This window comes from Lepisosteus oculatus, chromosome 11 (genome assembly GCF_040954835.1).
Source record: "Lepisosteus oculatus isolate fLepOcu1 chromosome 11, fLepOcu1.hap2, whole genome shotgun sequence".
Taxonomy (NCBI): domain Eukaryota; kingdom Metazoa; phylum Chordata; class Actinopteri; order Semionotiformes; family Lepisosteidae; genus Lepisosteus; species Lepisosteus oculatus.
The window spans coordinates 17,927,043-17,946,890 of NC_090706.1; the positions used below are offsets into that span (position 1 = coordinate 17,927,043).

The following is a 19,848-nucleotide window of genomic DNA, read 5'->3' on the forward strand; positions in this document are numbered from 1 at the left end:
TGGTTCCATTCTTCACCCCCCTGCTTTTCTTAGTACCACCATCCACGGTCTCCTCTGTATATTTTTGTTGTTTTTTATCTTGTGTATTCTTCCTATTTATTGTTGTTGTCATCTTGTAAAGCACTGTGAGAAGCCACCTTTAAAGGTGCTATATAAAATAAAGTTTATTATTTATTATTATTATTAACTTGTGAGAGAAGCCACAGAGAGGCTAACTATCACTTTGAAGGAGCTACAGAGTTCAATAGCTGAGAGCAGAGTAAAGGTGCACAAGTCAACCATATGAAGAGCTCTTCATAACACTGGCCTGTATGGGAGGGTGGCACAAAAGCCATTACTCAAAAAGAACCATGTGAAAGCACATCTAGAGTTTGCCAAAAAGCACGATAGAGACCCAGCTGCGATGTAGGAAAAGTTTTTGTGGTCAGATGAGACCAAGATAGAGCTTTTTAGCCAAAATTCAAAGTGATATGTGGCGCAAATCTAACACTGCCCATACCTCAAAAAACACCATACCTATAGTGAAGTATTGTGGTGGTAGCATCTTCATCAACAGGGACTGGGGATCTTGTTAGAATATTAGGAAGAACGAATGGGGCAAAACACAGGGAAATACTGCAAGAGAACCTGTTTCTGCCTGCTAAAAAACTGAAGCTTGGGGGAAAGTTCATCTTTCAGCAGGACACTGATCCCCAACACAAGGCCAAAGCAACATTGGAGTGGCTCAAGAACAAAAAGGTGAATGTCCTGCATGGCCCAGTCAAAGCCCTGATCTCAATACAATTGAGAATCTGTGGCACTATTTGAAAATTGCAGAGCACAAGCATCATCCGACTAACCGGAACATCCTGGTGCAAATCTGCCTGGAGGAATTGGCCAAAATCACTCCTGAACACTGTGCAATGCTGGTACATACTTACCCTGAAAGACTTAAAGCTGTTATTGCTGCAAAAGGTGGCTCTACAAAATATTAAAATGTGGGGATTGAATACTTATGCAAACAGCATATTTCAGTTTTTTATTTTAATTAAGAATATTTTCTAACATAAAACAATGTCACATTAAAATAATTCATTTGGAGCTTCAGTGCATTGAAAAAAATATAGAAGAACTAAATTTCAATGTAGGATTTGTAATTCAGTAAAACGAGAGAATTGGTCAAAGGTCTGAATACTTTTGCAAGGCACTGTATGTGCTGAGTGTGTACTGCCACCGAGAGCCTTAGAAATCATAGAATTAAATACCTGCAAGTCAATTCACAGCACTAACCTCTGAGAACTGTCAGATGTATAAAGGATGCCTAAACAAAGGGCATAATATAGGCAACAACCTTCTGAGAATAAATCTGAGCACTGCTAAAAGAATCACATTAAAAAAATGGGTACTTACTGTATCCAGAGTTTGCATTTGATCCATACCCATAGGTTCCATAGCCTCCTGTTGGAAGAATAAAACAGCAGATTAGGGTTTCCCAGTCCAATTGGATTTAATTGGATTGAACCCAAAGTGTCAGTGAATTTATCAATTAACACTTTGAGGTGGTTTTCAATTATGACAAGAACACATTTCAAGGATATTTCAGCAGGATCAGGAAACCATTGTAAAATTGGAACAATGTGGTTCACCGTTAAAAAGACATTCAAAAACACAAGGCCCTATCACCTAGTTGCTGTTAGCACCATTCAAGGCAGTCTGTTTGGATGACAAACATGCTAGAGAATGAAATGTTTTATTTTCAACAACAAGCGGGGAGAGTCAGGCCAGGCACAGGAAGGCCAGAGAATGATCAAATCCGGTTGAAAATGATCAGCATGTTCAGTGGTAACATAGTGACAGTGGAGAGACTAAACTGACAGAGGGACCTCTTAAGCAGTAGGAGAGCATACAAAGAAGCGTCATGCATCAACGAAAGCCAATTTCTCCTGACGGACCTTGCTGAAGACCATATGTGGAGAATTTGTGATGAATGTTATGTGGACTGTTATGTCTTTCATACCAGTGTTTGTTTTGGGGGGTGAGGTGGAAGTGTGATTTGGGAGGAATCTCCTTTAACTCCAGTGCACATTAAGGAACATTCGTGAGAATACAGCACTTCCATTCCTGCAAGCCAATCGACAAGTGAAGAGGTTCCCACAGGCCAATGTAAAAACATGGCGTGCAATGATTTCAATGGGACGGCAAAGAAAATTGAGCCCTTGCTGTAGTCAGCTTCCCCCCCACCAAATCCAAACCCAACATCTCATTTGTAGGTAATAAAATCTTTATATCAAGGATAACATCCATTTAGATGCCATTCTACACTGCCGGTTTTTCCGATCCTTTGTGCAAAAAAATGTTTCTTTAGGTCATATTCCCACCTCAATGTGAAATACTCCAAAACCAACCTGCCAATTTCTCACCAATACCTGGGTAAAAGGCATCAAGAGACCCAAATAGCATTATTTGTATAGAAACGGACTGGTAAAAATGAACGAAAGGTGGTAGAGTGTACCTTGATTGTAGCCTCCTGCATTGTTGAACCCTCTGCCCCGCCCTCGACCACGCCCCCCTCGGCCACGCCCCCTGGGGTTGACTGCAGGGTCCGCTGGTGCGCCTCCCATCATGCCAAAGACTGGACTGTGCTGTAGGGGAATGTGTTCAAACCAACTTCATTCATTCACTCATGGTATACAAATCTCTAACATTATTAGTCTGCCGTGTGTATGTATGTGGAAGGGGGATTCCAGAACTATAATAAAAAACCTTCTCTTCTCTCAGAACTGGAAAACATAATGATCCCAAAAACTCTTACTCTGACCACTTTGCTCTAGCAAATCCTCAGAGTACTGCATAAAACAATGGTACCCACTATCTCACAAAACATACAGTTCCATGTTTATATAAACTGGAAGCCAGGTTTTGAGTTGATTCAAAATAAAGGCACACTATTTGGAACTGTAGCTGTGGCAGATTAAGTTTCTGCCCGAGACTGCTGTACCACACAGGGAGAGTGAGAATGGACATACATGCCAACCTGTCACGGTTATCTTCTGACAGTCGGCTGTGTGTAATCATAGCATCAGCACTAGAGCAGCAGTGCACTCGCAGTAGCACTGCCACAAGAGCGCACACAGCCAAGTCACAGTAGGCCGTCCTTTAGAATGCTAGATCAGACAGCACCCTGATCGACCGCTTCGAACCCTATCCCCTGTGCTGCGCTGCTGTAGGAAAATCCCAGTCCGCCCACTAGTGTTGCAGGCTCAGACCGATGACTTTTCTTATACCACACTCCTGGTATAGTTTAAAAACAGTTACCTCCACTATGTTGATCCCCACAGTTTAAGAGTACTCTCTCTCACCCTAGCGTTAATCCCACATCAGCAGGGTCTCCATTTTTGAACCAAATCTTTGAGCTGACATTGCCATTAAATCCGACTGAGAATACTCCAACCGGCACGTCGCTCCGCCTGCCGTCGGAGTGGGGGGAAGAGGAGAACAAAGTAATGTAGCCAATTCATAGAGGGGGATAATTAGGAGGCATGGAAAATTTGGCCAGGACGCTGGGGTTACACCCCTACTCTTTTCGAGAAACACCCTGGGATTTTCAATGACCACAGAGAGTCAGGACCTCGGTTTTACGTCTCATCCGAAAGACGGTGCCCGTTTTACAATATAGTGCCTCCGTCACTATACTGGGGCATTAGGACCCACATGGACCGCCCCCTGCTGGCCTCACTAACACCTCTTCCAGCAGCAACCGTAATTTTTCCCAGGAGGTCTCCCATCCAGGTACTGACCAGGCTCACATCTGCTTAGCTTCAGTGGGCTGCCAACTGTAAGTTGCAGGGTGACGTGGCTGCTGGCTACACAGTTTAAATGTACTCAAAATAGTCAAATAATTTAAAAAAGCACTGACTTTTACTTAGGCTCACCTGAAAATTCATAATGAACAAGAACATTATTTCAAATCCTGTAGCCCTTCACTCATATCCAGCACCACCTGCATCCCCTGATTCTTCTCAGGTGCTTCTCCAGATAGTTTTCCCAGTATAGACTTGTATATTCCATGCATAGCTAGATTTTGCATCACATGCCAATGCAAATTTTGATGCCATACTTAGCCTAAAGGCCCAGCGCCCTCTGTATGAAATAAGGGCATTCATCCAATGTAACATGCAAGCCATGATGGTATATAAAAGGCAGGATATCCACCTATTTTGCCCATACATCTCTGACTCCTGCCAGCTTGTCTCTTTCACATCAAGCAGGTCTGGTATCAGTTATCAGAACAAATCACCCCATAAAATCATAAAGTCATAAAATGATTCCAGTGACATGACTGCCGGAAAAACTGCCTTTTCCGTTCTCGTCATTCAATAAACTAGCAGCTGATTCTACCTTTGATTTGTAAACTCCAGCTAATATCAGCTAAAGAACCTATGTATGGATATTAGTTGGTCTGATCAAGTGACTTCTAGTTCTTTTCAAATCGCACACCACCCCTCCAAGGTGGTCATGTCCAGTGTAATCTTCACCCTCGCCTGAGGTATAAAGAGCTCAACTGCTGATCTTGTCATGGATTCAAATGTCTGCAAATCCGTAGCCCTTGGCTCCATTTTGATACAGCGAAGCCGACCATTCTGTATTCCCATCCTGAGGTTTCCATAACCCTTTTCTTGAGGATGGTTGTTGTTCCAATTTTTTCATTGGCTGAAGGCAAAGCCATGGCTGATTCCTCCTCTGACCCCTCTCCCGAAGAAAATCCACAGTCAGGATCACCAGTGTCTTCTGTCTCTGAAACCTCCTCTATTTCACTATTGCCATCCACAACCTGGGATAACACTTCACTGATCTTCTGAAGCTCATTATTGAGTGTCTCTAGTATATACGTGCTGACACAGCAGTGAGTAGGAGACAGTTCAAGAAAGCTCTTTTTACACTGTCAGATACTTATAAAAGAACAAAACTAATTAGCCAAACCAAAGCAAATTAAACAAAAAAAAAAGCAAAGATGCATGTTTATTTTTTATGTCAAAATGACCCACATCATCATCTTTGTATACACAGTCTGCACAGACTTTCCAAAACATTTCAAGGTTCAAACACTCCATATGAGCTCATGACTAAACAAGGATAAGTCATTAAATATTACTAACTAGAACAGTAAAGCTGTCTGGCTAAAGACTCAAATGGGCCAAACTTGCTCACAACATAATTGCTACTCACCATTGGAGGCGGCTTCTTCTTTTTAGCAGACTCTGTTGTTGAACCCTCGGGGAAAAGGCGCTCAAGTGCAGCTAACGCAGCATAAGCCTTTGCTACCTTCTTATTGGACCCCGTGCCCTGGAACTTCAGGCCATCGATCTCAACCTGACAGACAAGCATAACGATCACATCAAACAGAGCACACTAGCTAAGGAAGAGGCAGGCTCAGCGATTTCTTTTTCTCCCTAGGCAGGACACTTCTAACGAGATATCAAAACCAAGAGGATACACGGATGGGAAACTGCAAACACCATGCATTTCTCTAAAACATTTCAGCACTTCAGCTGCCATGATTTCATACATTAAAGGAAAACTTTCTTCCCATGTTCACCTCGTTAAAAACACTTGTCAATACTTGTGATCTTTGATGAGCTGGCAGTATAACAAAGTGTGGGACAGCACACATTTAAAATGAAAGTTAATACTGTGAAACAAGGCCTCCTTTCAAAATATGACCCCATATAAACAGCAGCTGAAGGTAGAGAAACAGGATTGGCAGGTGGAGTGAATAAGCGATCTTATTCTGGTCTCATTTATTTCCAAGGCTACAGGACACTGCGAGACGACTTACTTCCATAACGAAGCGCTTGTCGTGGCTCCCGCCCGTCTCGGAAATCAGCTCGTACTTCAGGCCGCGCCGTTTCTCGTTCAGCTCCATGACCGGGTTCTTGCCGTGCTTCGTCAATATCGGACCCTGCTGTCTAGAATTCTAGGGGACAGGGGAAAAAGCAGCTTTATACTTCATATACGCAAAAAGAAATGGAAGCCCACCCATCAATCCATTCAATTTGGTGGCTAAAACAAAAAACTACGCCAACTACAAGGCAAAACGCCCTCAAAGCAATAAACAGCACACAAGAGGACCTTGCAGACACTGGTGTCAGCATTGCCAAAAAGAGGCAAAGAGGTTCATCAGCACAGGTGCTGCTCTACATCGAGACCTTTAAATCATCCAGCTCTTATAGCCGTCATTAACAGCAGCGAGATCGATTAAGAAGCATTTTTAAATGTCATCACATTCAAAGTATTAATCACATGTATCCTATTTTTTTAACACAGTAGTTTAGGTAGCTTTGTTGACCTTTTTCTTTTTACACTGAACGGTTCATGGCAGTTGACGTGGCTGGTTTTATTCAATGCTGAATACGTTTGGTTAAGAGTTAAATATAAGGGAGGTACATGCTGCTCTCCCTCAACGCATTGCGTAGCCAAGACTAAAGACAGCAGCAGAGCTCTGAACTGTCTAGATTACAGAAGAGATGACCCTCCCAGTTACACAGGAAAAAAGTACACAAGTTGTCATATTTAGATATTCATCAGGCTTTTGGTAAAGGTATTTTAAAAATTGCAGGAGGAAGGCATTCAACATAATGCATGGACTTATGAACAGGAAACAGGTTAAAGGAAAAAATAATGGTTTAATGTGGCCAGTATAACTAGCAAAGTTCTCTTAGACATCATTTACAATAGTTTATATAAATCTGGTCCAAAAACTAGATCTCTGGAATTGAGAAAGAGCAGCAGGACACAAAGGTACACTGAAAGAAGTGTCCAACACTGAAGTGTGGAGGAACCGAGCCATGTTGCTTTTGAACAGAGAAGACCATGAGGGGATCCAGTTCAAAACCTTCAACTATAGCAAGAACAAACTGACAACTATGAGTAAAGAAGAAAGCACTTCTTTACAGCAAGGATCATGAATGTCTGATACAAGCTACGCAGTGACACCCTAGTTTCCTGAGTACTAATCACTGAAGAAAGAATGAGCTAGATGAGCCTAATCTTTTACAACCAGTTTAACATTCTTAAAACCAATGCAAGGGTTACCATAATACTTAATGGGAAAGCTTAAAATTACGATGACATAGTAAAAACATTCAGATTCACAGCATATAATAATATTTAAAAAAAGTATAGGATTCTTTTACATAAAGAAACAAGTGCTTCTAGCCCCCAGATAAATTAAAATGTATCCATGCAGTTTTGCTCAATTCTAACAGGAAATTGAAAACACCTTTTCCGATCACACACCTCTGTGCTGTCCGCAGTCTCAGAATTTGGCGCCGCAGGGGTGCTGGAATCTGTAGCTACAGCAGGAGCAGCAGGAGGCTTCATCTCCACATCATTGGGCACTTCTTCCCCTTTTGTGGAATCAGCAGTGGTCTTTACCTCCACTCCGGTAGGCAAGCCCATATCCTGCAGGACCTGCAGTGGACGGGAGGGAAAATAAAATTCCGTTTACATCCAGGGCAAGAAATGTAATCCGGATAAACACTTAGCCACCAGCAATGCGGTAAGGAATCGTCTTCCTTTTGGAAAAGGATTGTGCCCCGATGGATAGGGTAGACGGCAATACTTTAACTAAAAGTCAAATTTTACTTTCCATGAAAGACCCAACTGTAATGTAATGCAAACCCAGTGAATCCGCAAAATGTTTACACTGAGATGATAAAGGGTTTAAATTGAAAACACATAATTGGAAGCAAGGGGACTGATTATAACACCAAACCTATACGTGGGTTCAAGTAGGAGAGGAGGCACACACTAAGGAAAGCTTCCAGCAGCTTTCTGAACACTTCTAAGTAAAGGGCATTTCTTTTACCTTTGGACAAACAATGAAATAGTCATCTACCGCTAAAATTCTATTTCCTTTAATCCTGAGGGGAAGGGCCACTTACTGTGTTCAGAAACAATTAAAAGATGATTCCCTACTGCAAGGGATCCCAAACCCATTTCTGGAAAACCACACACCTGCTGGACTTAGCTCCTTCCAAATTCTTAGTTTCACAACGTAATACTTATTCTGATTTATTCAAACCGTTTTCAGCTCTTAAACATATTGGAGTCTGTCTTTTAACCATTGAACTTCCTTTGTAAACAAAATCCCTAAGCACAAAAAAAATCATATATTTCAAATTTCAGTTCAAGTAAAGCTTGATTAGGTAATTAAGCTCCACACTAAGACTGAGATCTCTTGCCCTACTGCATTTCCAATGGGACTGTGCAAACCCCCCCAGGTTTTACACCTGAATACTGAAGCCAAAAAAGAAAAGAAAAGCACTGTGCTGCTCTTCAGTAAGGTCCTACTTCACTGTAGAGGACATGTACCTTTACTGCTACATGAAGCTTGGCTGTCCTTTTCGAAGGACCAGAAGCTTCAAACGTCTTCCCATCAACCTCCACAGCCATCGTGAAGACGGGTACGTGTACCGGGCCGGTCTGAGAGATGAGCTTGTACTGCAGTCCTGGTTTCAGCTGGTTCAACCTCATGAGCGCGTTCATAGCCTGGGGAGGCTCGGCCTTCTCATCCGGTGCTAACCAATGGAAAAGAGAGCAACTCAATTTTCCACAGCTACACTAATGAACCTGTACACTTGATCAAATGGAAAAGCTACAGCTAAAAAGAGATTAAAATTATATTCCAAGGTATAAAAAAAAAAACACTTTTTGCACTCTTTCAGCTTCCTGTGCTCCTCCGCTGCTTTTCATAGATGAATCATAATGTTGTATTCCTCAGGTTATATTGTAAGACAAAATATTTTGCAACTGCACTTAAATAATATAAAAGATATAAACATTTACCTTATCCATAGGAATGTCTACAATTTTAGACCTTGTATTTCTAAAATTACAGCTAAGCAAAATAAAGCTATTGCCATCCTCGGACTAATAGGGAGAAGATGCTTTTCCCCACTACACAATGGCTAAGAAACAGCCTGAACTATTTCAGTTCTGTTCAACAGATTATTAATAATATTTAATATATTAAAAGGAGCACAGCTTTGATCACAGCACAATACAGTCTGGCCTCTTGTTTACTAGCACAAGGTCTCCACCAAGTCACAGCCTGCACACAGGCCCCATCATCTGGATCGGATACCGCTCAACAAAAAAAAGGAAGCTCACATTTCTTCTGCAGCTTCTTCTTCTTCTTATTTGGGTTTTTGTCATCCCCTCCTTCCTCTTCCTCGATTGGCCGCTTTGCTGGAGGAGCATAGGTGGTACTCGGAGGAATCTGAACTGTAAGGGATTAAACGCGAGACATCAAGTCGCCGCTTAACACCAGCAACCTTCGGGGCCTGGAATTCCCCTTTAATGCCACCATTTCCACCATCAGAAATACTTGTTAACATATAATATGTAACTTGTAGAATTTATCCAGAAACTCATTACCAGCACAGTTTATTTTCCAGTGAAATTTCAGATATCCTTCAGACTGTTTCTTAATTGGTTTGCAAAGGAATTTTGGAATAGTCATTATGATAAAAACATTAATAAGATGTGTATAACATATATTAGTTTGGGGGGTGGAACCAAAGTGTTGTGTGTATACACATTCTTCTAAGAACTATTCTTGTATTCCAATATCTATAACACTTCTATTTAAAATACAAGTTTACCTGTATAATCAATCGGCGCGTCAGTTTTTGGTTTCCTTGGCATCTTGGAAGGTAAGGGGTCCATTCCTAGCACTTTGTGAAGCTGACCAAAAGCAGCCAGTCTTAAGGCGTGCTGTAAAAAAACAGAAAAACTCAATCATATAGACCTTATACATTTCTAAATTACTTTTGATGCTGTTGTACAATTCTTGCATATACTAGACTTCACTGCATGTTCATATCATGAAAACTAGATCACTGGAGAAATGAATTACATTTGGAAGTAACTTCAATACGAAATAAAGCACAGTGTTTCTACTTGCTGGAGTTTGCAATTGATTTAGGTTATCTATGCGTCTTAACTTGATATATCAGAATATGAATAAAAATGGTTCTGCAAAGAGATTCAAAACCCACATTTTCTGCCATTACCCTGTCTACCAAAAGAACAGAGATCCAGTTAGATCCAGTTAATACACAGAACCGTTATGTGGGCGACAATATCAACCTTCTGCATCAGATCCTACACAAAGGACAAAGACAGGCTGCCAGTCATGTTCTGTGCCCAGCTGTCACAGCTGTGTTTCTGTTATTTCACAAGCGGCCAATTCCGCTATGGCAAGACTTCAAGCTGAATTGAATTCTTTTATCAGGGCATTCACAGCAAGGCAGGAAGCCAGTACAGTGAGGCTGGAAATGCTGAAACGGAAGCCCATCTGATATTCAGAGCGCCGCGGGCTCTCCCCTCCGTCTGTTCTCTGCTCAGACAGGTGAGCAGTAAGGCTCACCTGAGCGCTCTGCGTGATGTCCTCCCGCTGTTGACGGTCCAGGTGGCTGATGGCATCGGTGGTCTCCTTCTCACAGGGGTCAGAGATCCCAGGACCATCTGGAAGGTTTAAAGTAATTTAAATAACTTCCTCCTGTACCTTTGATCACTGATCACTAAACGAAATGCATAGGCTTAAAAAAACTACCAAAAAAGGCCATTATTGTTTTGTTACTGGCTTTTATGCATGGCAACGTGAATTTAAAAACGGTCACTAAACACCAGCAAATATGAGGTTCACCTAACAAAAGGACCAAAGAGAGAGAAACTAATATCATCTACGGTAAACCAGAACAACTCCGATATTAAGAATTTCATAAAAGCTCTTCTGGACACCACAACATACATTTTCACTATTAACCCTGCTCTTCATCTTTTGATCACAATCGAGACTAAAGAAATCTTGCAACCGAGGATTATTTCAGGAAGTGCCTTTTAACACCCAAGTGTTAATTTTACCTGGCATTAGGATCCCAGAGGCAAGGCACTCGAGGACTCTGCGAAGCGCCTCTCCGGCTCCCATGGGCCTGTTTCCAGTTCCTATCGCTTTTTCGCACAGCAGCTCCAGTGGCTGACATCGTAAAGCAGGGAGAGATCATGGTGAAAAATCTAATAAGGTTTGCCAGGTCTTCAAGCAAAGCTGCAACACTTCTGCAGGTGGCAAATGAATCAGGGTCTCATGAGTTGGGGGAAAAAAAGTACAAGATCAATTAAGCTGCTGATTTTCAGAATAAAATGGCAAACACTTGCTACAAATTTAAATATACTTCTGCCCTTTAGGACTAGAGTTTCATTAACTAAACAAACTACTTCGTTAATGCATAACTCACAAGTCTTCCCAATCTAAAATAAGGGTTTTGGGATCATCGATAAATTGACAAGGATTGGGTCCTCCAGGACGAGGGTTGATGACTTGTCACTAGGTCAATAGAATTATCAGAACTGAAGATAACTTCCAGATGTAGAATATCAGCACACTCATCCGAGTTTATCATATTGCTGATTGAAGGTCATTTATAATCTTGCCACATGCTTCAGGAAATGTTGGCAGTACATTTTCATTGTTATGTGTGCTCTATAATTTAAGTCCAAGTCTAGATTGACCCCTGTGCTGCTACTCACCCATCCTCTAAGCGGCGCCCATGTGGGGACCCGCGAACACAGGTCCCTCAGTATTCGGATCACTATGACGCAGGACTTCAGCCCATTGGCCCTGGCCTAGAAGAAGTCGGGAAGGGAGAGCAGGCTTCAGCAAGCGTGAAGAATCACCATCCTTACACCTCGCGATTAACATTCAGAGGTATACCAGTCAAACGTTCAGGCCGTTAACACAGATTCAGAGAAGTCTAAAGCGCAAGTGGCACACCATGACTTCAAATATAAAACCATCTAAGACCGTGCTAGGAATAAGAAACTCTGCTTAACAAAAGTTAAAGATCGGTACAAGTGCGCGTGCGTCCCCATTATTGGCTCTTGCCATTGTATTACAGAACTTAAGAGCAACAAGATCTTCAATTATTTTACCGTATTAGCTCGAAACAGACTTTGCTGAAACAAAGATTTGTCATAAAATGCAGAAGCCAAGGATGCCCACCCAACCTCAGTCAGTTTTGGGTTAACACCATCCTTTCCAGTCTACTGCAGTGCACGATTGTGACACACCCTGCCATTTGATTCAGATCAAAGGTTCTGAAGATTTTCATTCCACCTCTTATCAAAGCTCGATTGTTACCATCGGAAGTGGATCAAATTAAGTTTCTCCCAGGTCTTCAGGTGTTGTTGCTTTAAAGAGACCTAGAAAGCTTGCTCTTATGTTGGCCCTCCAGGACCAGGACTAGACACTATTTGTTTGCCAGCTGAATATTTAAGGAGCTGGCTGCGCCCAAAAATCGCACTGAAATTGAACTGGATGGCAAGACACATGAGGACTTGGTGGGGGTGTTCCTTTTGGCCCAAGCTGTCATCCAACTAACGGGCAATGGAGGCTGAACTTGGCCCTCACTGGTAATTTTGCTACAACATTAAGGCAAGAAACGACCCTGAGCAACTTTGTAACTAGTAAAATCCCAAAAGGCCTCTACATTATTTGAACAAGTATACCTCTACTCTACAGTGACAGAAAAGGCAATGGAAGGTGCAATATTTCTTTTGGACTGAGTGTTACAGAGTCGGGGGTTTACAGTTCTGGTTCTCAGTACCCCCCCCCATCCACATCTTCTGTTTGTGTTCCAGCTGAGCTGTTGCGCTCCTGGATGAGTCAACGCATGTAAGTTAATTTGAAAACTTAACTTGAACATGCCAGCAATGTGTTTTTACTGGTCTCGTCTTATAAAATTACATTAAATTGAGACCTAGACAAGGGTCTCATCGAAGGAATGATGATGATTCCTTCAAGAACGATCTAGCAACAGCTTGACTGGATGAAATAACAGCAGCTGTGTGTGGGGGGGAGTCTGAGAAGCAGAATGGGAGGAGCAGAGGGAACCTCTGCCATAAAGGATGAAGAACAATGAGCATGGAGCTGAAACATCTGTAAACCAAAATAAAATTACTAAACAGATGGAACACTCAGTACTACAACAGATTTACTAATGGACTTATAAGGAAAATAATACTTCATCAGCACCTGATCAGCAGTTGCTCTATAATTCCCTTCCTAATTATATGTTATGCAGTAAAGATTAGTGGTAAATGGCATCTATGAACTTACTGGACAAGGTGAAACATGCAATTAAATTCAGAGATATCTGCAGATGGAAACCTCAACAAAACCTGGTTTAACTACTTGAAACCCATCACTTGAAAATCCATTTGATCATGGCTTACACCCTAAAGAAATATTGCACCCACAAACAGTAAATGCAAGTTAGGTTAATACAATGTCAGCTATTTTGACAAGGGTAAACAAAATAAAATGGGAAATGTCCATTAGAATTAATATTCACGAGACAAGTGTATTAAAACATACTCTTAAAAAGCAGGAAGTGAAAACCATTATGCCTAGTTAAAAGCTAAACCTAAAAGAAACTGTGTACTCTTTGTAGCTCAAAACATTAAGAGTTGAAGTATTTCTCCCTAAGACAAGTGCCAAATCCGGCACTATACATTAACTGCATCGATTAAAGAGAAAAGAAAAAAAAAACTAACAGTGGTAACACTTCAAATGCACAAGAAAAAAATTCCACTACTTTAAGACAAATAAGAACAAGATGCAAACCTGGAACCACTTGGCGTGGCGGAGAGACGCCAAGGCAGTAAGGCATTTCTGCCTGTCCAGAACATCCGGGGGATCGTTGACTGATAGCGTTTCTATTGGCGGGTGGAATAAGAAGACAAGGTACAGTTTGACCAAGGGGGTTCTGTCAGACGGCGAGGGGGAAGAGGCAGCTTTCCCAACCCTGGCAGAAGGGGCGAGGGGAGGGGGTCCCCCCAAAAATATAATGAAGTCTGGCAAAAATAAAAAAACAACTGCCAGAGCACCAGAAAATAACATCAAGCTTAACAGCTTGGTTCACTGCTTCACTTACAGCCAAGACTGGTGATGGGATCAAATGAATTATCACTTCCCATACAGGGGACAAGTCAGGGACTTCATCTCCCTGCTTATTAAATCTTTAAATGATCCTGCTCTTGGCTGAGCAATTCACTTGTGCGTGTATATATAATCAGGGAGTCGACCCCACCCCTTTGCCCCTTTGGGTATACTGCATAGCCCCTTCCGAGACAGAGCGCGTCCAGTTGGTCAAAGGTCCAGCGTCCCTAAAATTGACAAACTAGAAGGCTTGATAGACATGAATCAGATTTGAACCACAGGCAGCAAGAATCAGGTGCACAAGTATAAAAACGAGTCTGCACTGCAGCAAAATTGATCGCTTCACAACCAACAAAGGTTTTGCTCTTGGCATGGGGTTTAGATAAGGCCAGTCATCCTGTTGGCACAGCTATTTCCAAACGTGACCTAGGAAAGCTGTGATCTTGCTTTTCCTACAATGTATGCTTCTTCTTTCCTCTTTACCTTCCACATTATGAACTTTCTCCTGCGGTAACCTTATTTTGGGAAAAAACTGCTTCTAGAGGATGATCTTCTTCAGCCTTCCCTGACTCCATCAAGTACACTGCTCGATTTTTTTGACTGTGACTGGGTGAATTTGCATTCAACCATGCAGAGCCAAACTGCCCAACATTATCTATAACCCATGCCTCCCTGCTACAACACAATTTCAAGTCCATAGCCTTCTAGCGGCTAGCAACCAGAACGGTACAAACTTGCTACTCATTTTTGCTGCAATACAAACTGTTAATACAATTTCAGCATAAAAACACATGCAATTATTTTTTTTGTTTTGTTTTTGAGATTTTTTTTAAACTCAGAAAGCCTTCAATAAATATTTTACTTTTATTAAAGAGAAAGAAAATCGTTACAGGTTTATAAGTTTAGCTACTGCTTTACTGTGTATTGGGCCATCAAAAATGCTACATTTAAAAGGACTAAAGGCTAAAAATAGCAAAGGCTCAGTACATTACTGCTAGAGGACTCAGCTCTATTGAAGGCCCAATAAACAATGGACAGGGAGTCTGCAGTGAAAGCGGGGCTGCTCCGGACTAGCCTACCTCCGGCGGCCTGCTTCTCCGCCTCCTCCCGCACCACAGGGGACGTCAGGTGGATGGTAAGGGTCAGCACGGGCTCCTTCGTGCTCTTGATCACGATGGCAGCTTCGCGGATGCTCTGGATGATCTCGTACTTCTCTTCTGTGATGCTCTGCAAAGCAAAGGGGGAAAAAAAACCCCAAAATTACTTTTATTTTACAGAATTGGACAAAACCTGATCGGAACGGTCCGCAGAGACCAAAATTCCGTGGGGTCAAAAGTTCACCAAAGAACTCAGATTCATCGCCAATGATTAAAAAAAAAGAAAAACATTAAACTGCTAGCGCTAGTACTATTATATTACATTTACTAAAGCTGAAATCAAACCTGAGAGATGGCAAATCTATTTTTTAAACTGACGTTTAACAGCCAAGCTGTCAGGACTAAGGAATTGGTTTAACATGGCATCTGAAGGATAAGCACTCACTTTAGTGTAATGCACAGTTTGAAAGTGAGATTTAGAGGTTCCAGCAGACTTGACTCCCCGACTGCCTCGAACAGGAAACACCCTGGGTCTGGGTACATGCATTTAGAAATTAAGGACAACCAATGGACGGGCTTTGACAAAAGCACATTCAAAAATATGGACTCAAGATGTTCCTCTGAACCAAAAAACAACTTACTGCAAACTGCACTGCCAGGTTCTCAGCCACCTTCTTGAGCAGAGTGATGGTGGGTTTGTCCTTACAGAGCAAGACCAGCTCCAGATCCAAATCTCCCTTCAGCAAGAGGCCCTTCGCCACAAGGCCCACCCTCATCACACCTCGTAATGTCCTGGTCGCCTGTTCTGTAGGCTTCTGTTCACTGAAAACCAATAATAACGCAGTCACAAGACCGTACTGGACATGCACATTGTATTGCATACAAATGCTAATGCATCAGTGAGGATCTGGATAAGTACCAAGATATTGGCTTTTCAACAAGCTTCCCAAACGGCAAATCACTCTGACATCATGCAATTAGAACCATGTCCTTACCTGTTGCATGGCAGCCAGGAATGCACAACACAATAAAATCAAGGCAGATTTAATTCCAAATTCACCTTCAGAGGTCACCAATTTGGAAGAATAGCTGCCTAAGGGCAGGAGAGGAGCTGGCTAGTAGGCAAGACCAGATGTGTTCAACCATTCCGGCCGAGGTGAGGGTCACAGAAGGGGGGGGGGTGGGGGTGGGGGGGGGGCCTCACCTCTCCTTCTCTTCCTCCGCCGCCCCCTCCGCGGGAGCATCCGGCTCCTGCTTGACGACGGCAACGACCTTCTCCTGCTCGTCCAGCCAGTCGGACACGGCCTTGAGGGCGCGCTCCGTGTGGGACACCATGTTCTGCACGCCCTCCAGCTCCTCTTGCGTGGGGTAGACGGCCGAGTGCTTCGCCATGACGTGGCGGTCGTCGTTCACGAAGATGCGCATGGGCCGCTGGCGGAAAGGGGGAGGCTGTCATAAAGTTAGTCACCCTGCTCTGCGGCACCATTACCCTTTCAGTCAGTACACACACCCTCAAATCACGCTCAGAGAGCCGGAAGAAAAGTCATTTCCTTTGGCTATAACACTTAAAATATCTACCTAACTGGAAGGAAACCACAGATATACACCAGGAGTTCTTTTAGCTGCCAGTAAGAAAACTATCACAAGAAAATGGTTTACTAAAGAACCCCCCAACACCAGAACAATGAACAAATGTTGTGAAAGAAAATTTCTTAGGTTACACACAGAGAGGTTAAGCCAATACTGGCAAGCCCAGATTGGGTGTGTGGCCCCACCGAGACCTGATTTTTTTCTATGAAAGAGGATGAAGTAATCTATTGTCTGGATTGCTGGTGGTTCGTTGGGCTTCCTGCTGACTATTTCTATATGCTACCTCCCATCTATGCTGGCATAATGTAAATAATAATAATAGCTTACACTTATATAGCGCTTTTTCTGTACACTCCACTCAAAGCGCTTTACAGGTAATGGGGACTCCCCTCCACCACCACCAATGTGCAGCATCCACCTGGATGATGCGACAGCAGCCATAGTGGGGAGGAGAGCAGAGTAATGAAGCCAATTCACAGAGGGGGATTGTTAGGAGGCCATGATTGATAAAGGCAGATGGGGACAATTTGGCCAGGATGCCAGGGTTACACCCCTACTCTTTTCGAGAAACACCCTGGGATTTTTAATGACCACAGAGAGTCAGGACCTCAGCTTTACGTCTCATCCGAAGGACGGCGCCTGTTTACAGTATAGTGTCCCCGTCACTACACTGGGGCATTAGGACCCACATGAGCCGCAGGGTGGGCGCCCCCTGCTGGCCCCACTAACGCCTCTTCCAGCAGCAACCTTAGTTTTTCCCAGGTCTCCCATCCAGGTACTGACCAGGCTCACACCTGCTTAGCTTCAGTGGGTTGCCAGTTGTGAGTTGCAGGGTGATATGGCTGCTGGCTTTATATAAATAATTATATAAAAAGATAATTGTAAAATGAAAGCAGTAAATTATTTGACTTTGTTTTACTCATGAATCCTTTCATCCTTACATAAGTAAAAAAAAACTACCTGCATATTAGCAGGTGAACATAGGCGCCCTCAGGGCACTCAAAAGAAACCATGAAGATCAGTATTTGTAGGATCAAGGACTACAGGATTATATAGATAATGGGTCGTATTCAATTCTGAAAAATCTCTAAGCTTTTACAGGTTAGCTCATGTACACCTACATGCATAACCCATTCTCTTTCAAGAAAAAGGTTCTTGAAATATTTTCTTTACAAAATCTCCCTGAAACGTTATCTTGCAAAACCTGGATTATGACAAACAATAAGCCCTTGGATTAATCTTTGCATTGCGGCTGCTGTTTTACAAGCTCTCCCTGCACGAAGACCTGAAATTGCACACGCACCAGTGCAGGAACTACAGCAAGCCGTAAACACCTACCATGGCGGGCTCCGAGGGTCCTTCTTCTGGGTCCTGTGTGGTGGCTACGTACTGGTGAAACAACCTCAAGTCCTCCTCGTAGCACAGGCAGTCGTACCAGTAACGCAGCTCTTCGTATCTACGGCAACAGAGAGGGCAGGGCTTAACAGGGCACGAGGCTGTACCAACGTCAGCCATCCCAGAGCTCGACAGCAAACAGCAGCACTTTACAAGCGCAAAGGAAGGAAACGCTAACAACCCCAGGGTGCTTCAAACTTGGCGTCTCCAGCCATTTCAGGTTTTCTGAACCTCCGCCACCCCACTGCCGAGTATATTAAGCCCCAGGTGTGACGGACAACTCTGGGGCAGCTCAAGAGGCAAAGATGAAATGGAACCTTTTAAAACGTAAATTAGTGAGCTGAGGAGCGGGGAGACACAGGAGTGCCGCAAAACAGTTGAGACTGGTTAAAAATGCAAAATGCTCAACCGATATGGTACACAAATCAGATCACACACTTCCAGCTCAATTGCTTTACACAGCACTGTGTTGTCTGTGACAACGGTAAAAAGCACTTGCTGGAATGACAGCTTGTGCTCAATTCCACCACCTGCTTTTTAACGCCACTACAAACGCACGTTTCCAACTGGACAGAGAGGACTATCCCTATATTACCAGGAGTAACAGCTGTAAAGTATCATCTCCGTGTCTGAAACTACATTGTTGCAGCAAAAACCCAACACTCGTGGAGTGCATCCACACAGAACTCTATCTCCCTCTGAACCTCTGCGAAAGACAAGGCTGTACTGGAAACAGGACACTTTCCCCATGCAGAGACATCAGTCAGCCTAGGAGGGAAGAGGTGTGTGTGTGTGTGGGGGGGGGGGGGGTGCTTGCTTCAAGACCCAGCTCATAAAGTGCACAGGCTTCAACCATTTGAAAACTGCACCCTCCATAAAGCCAGACAAAAATCCATTTCTCTGTTGCTCAAGCAGGGCAGGTGAATGCTGTGAACAGCGGACAGCTGGAAATTGTAGAAGACACGCTCCTCTGGGCTTGAGGAAACCCAAAACCTGGGTGGACTGGGTGTGCAAGAACCATCAGTTAAATCCGTTCAAGAAATGGTCCTGCATTTTGGGCACGTTCTCACACCTTTGACGCTGCAGTGGGAGTTGTGGAGTACCATCCCTATTAAGGCAGCTTCGCAAGTTGCCACGAGCAGGAGTTTGAAAGAGACCGAACTGACAAGGCCAAGATTTTCAAAATCCCCGCATCGAAGCGAGGCATTTCTTGCAAGCAGGAGGCCAAAAAGGATCAAATGCTCCACGATAAACTTGCCGATTATCGGAGAGGTGCTGCGGGGAAAGAGAATTGATTTTTTGCCTGGCTGAATTGCTACGATTTCCTTGCAAGTTACCTATCGTAGTCTTGCGGGTGAAGGCGCCTGCCATGCTGTATCAGATTGTCCCAGTATAGGAGCTCCTCATACGCCAGGCGCTCGTCCCAAACTGGCATCGGCACCGCCTCGACTCGCTTAGTCTTACCACCCCTTTTCTGACCGCAACCTCTGCCCATCGCCTGCAATTAAACGGTCAGCCTTTCAACCCACAGACGTACAAGGCACCCAAGGAAGTTCTCTTGTCATCTTAGCAGTGCCCAAATGCTTGCCCGGTTCCGCAGACCAATCACTGACCCGGGTTCAGACCAGGAAGGATTCCTAAAACCAAGCCGGCCCCAGCCAATTTTTCCCGGCCAGATTAAAATTCTCAGAAGCGATCCACGGTGTGACCTGAAGTTGGGGCTCTGGAAATAATGACTGGGAAAATACAAGCAAGACAGTGGCCAAGACTGAAGCTCACTTCAAG

At 43.4% G+C, this 19,848-nt stretch overlaps 1 protein-coding gene across 2 annotated transcripts in view; it reads right to left on the reverse strand.

Moving 5' to 3' along the window:
• The window catches only part of ilf3b (interleukin enhancer binding factor 3b), a 28,606-nt gene that overhangs the window by 6,119 nt on the left and 2,639 nt on the right, over nt 1-19,848 (reverse strand). Inside the window, exons 2-17 of one of the 2 annotated variants that reach the window (XM_015349149.2) lie at nt 18,007-18,124; nt 16,283-16,527; nt 15,720-15,900; nt 15,061-15,208; nt 13,667-13,758; nt 11,572-11,667; nt 10,909-11,020; nt 10,412-10,509; nt 9,645-9,756; nt 9,151-9,264; nt 8,353-8,558; nt 7,276-7,449; nt 5,816-5,953; nt 5,206-5,349; nt 2,492-2,621; nt 1,390-1,437 (exon numbers count right to left, since the gene is read on the reverse strand). In XM_015349149.2, the coding sequence (XP_015204635.2) occupies nt 1,390-1,437; nt 2,492-2,621; nt 5,206-5,349; nt 5,816-5,953; nt 7,276-7,449; nt 8,353-8,558; nt 9,151-9,264; nt 9,645-9,756; nt 10,412-10,509; nt 10,909-11,020; nt 11,572-11,667; nt 13,667-13,758; nt 15,061-15,208; nt 15,720-15,900; nt 16,283-16,527; nt 18,007-18,009 (2,041 nt within the window). In that variant the 5' untranslated portion in view covers nt 18,010-18,124. Of the gene's footprint in view, nt 1-1,389; nt 1,438-2,491; nt 2,622-5,205; nt 5,350-5,815; nt 5,954-7,275; nt 7,450-8,352; nt 8,559-9,150; nt 9,265-9,644; nt 9,757-10,411; nt 10,510-10,908; nt 11,021-11,571; nt 11,668-13,666; nt 13,759-15,060; nt 15,209-15,523; nt 15,641-15,719; nt 15,901-16,282; nt 16,528-18,006; nt 18,125-19,848 lie in introns of those variants that run through there. The other variant, XM_069195878.1, reaches the window with a different exon arrangement.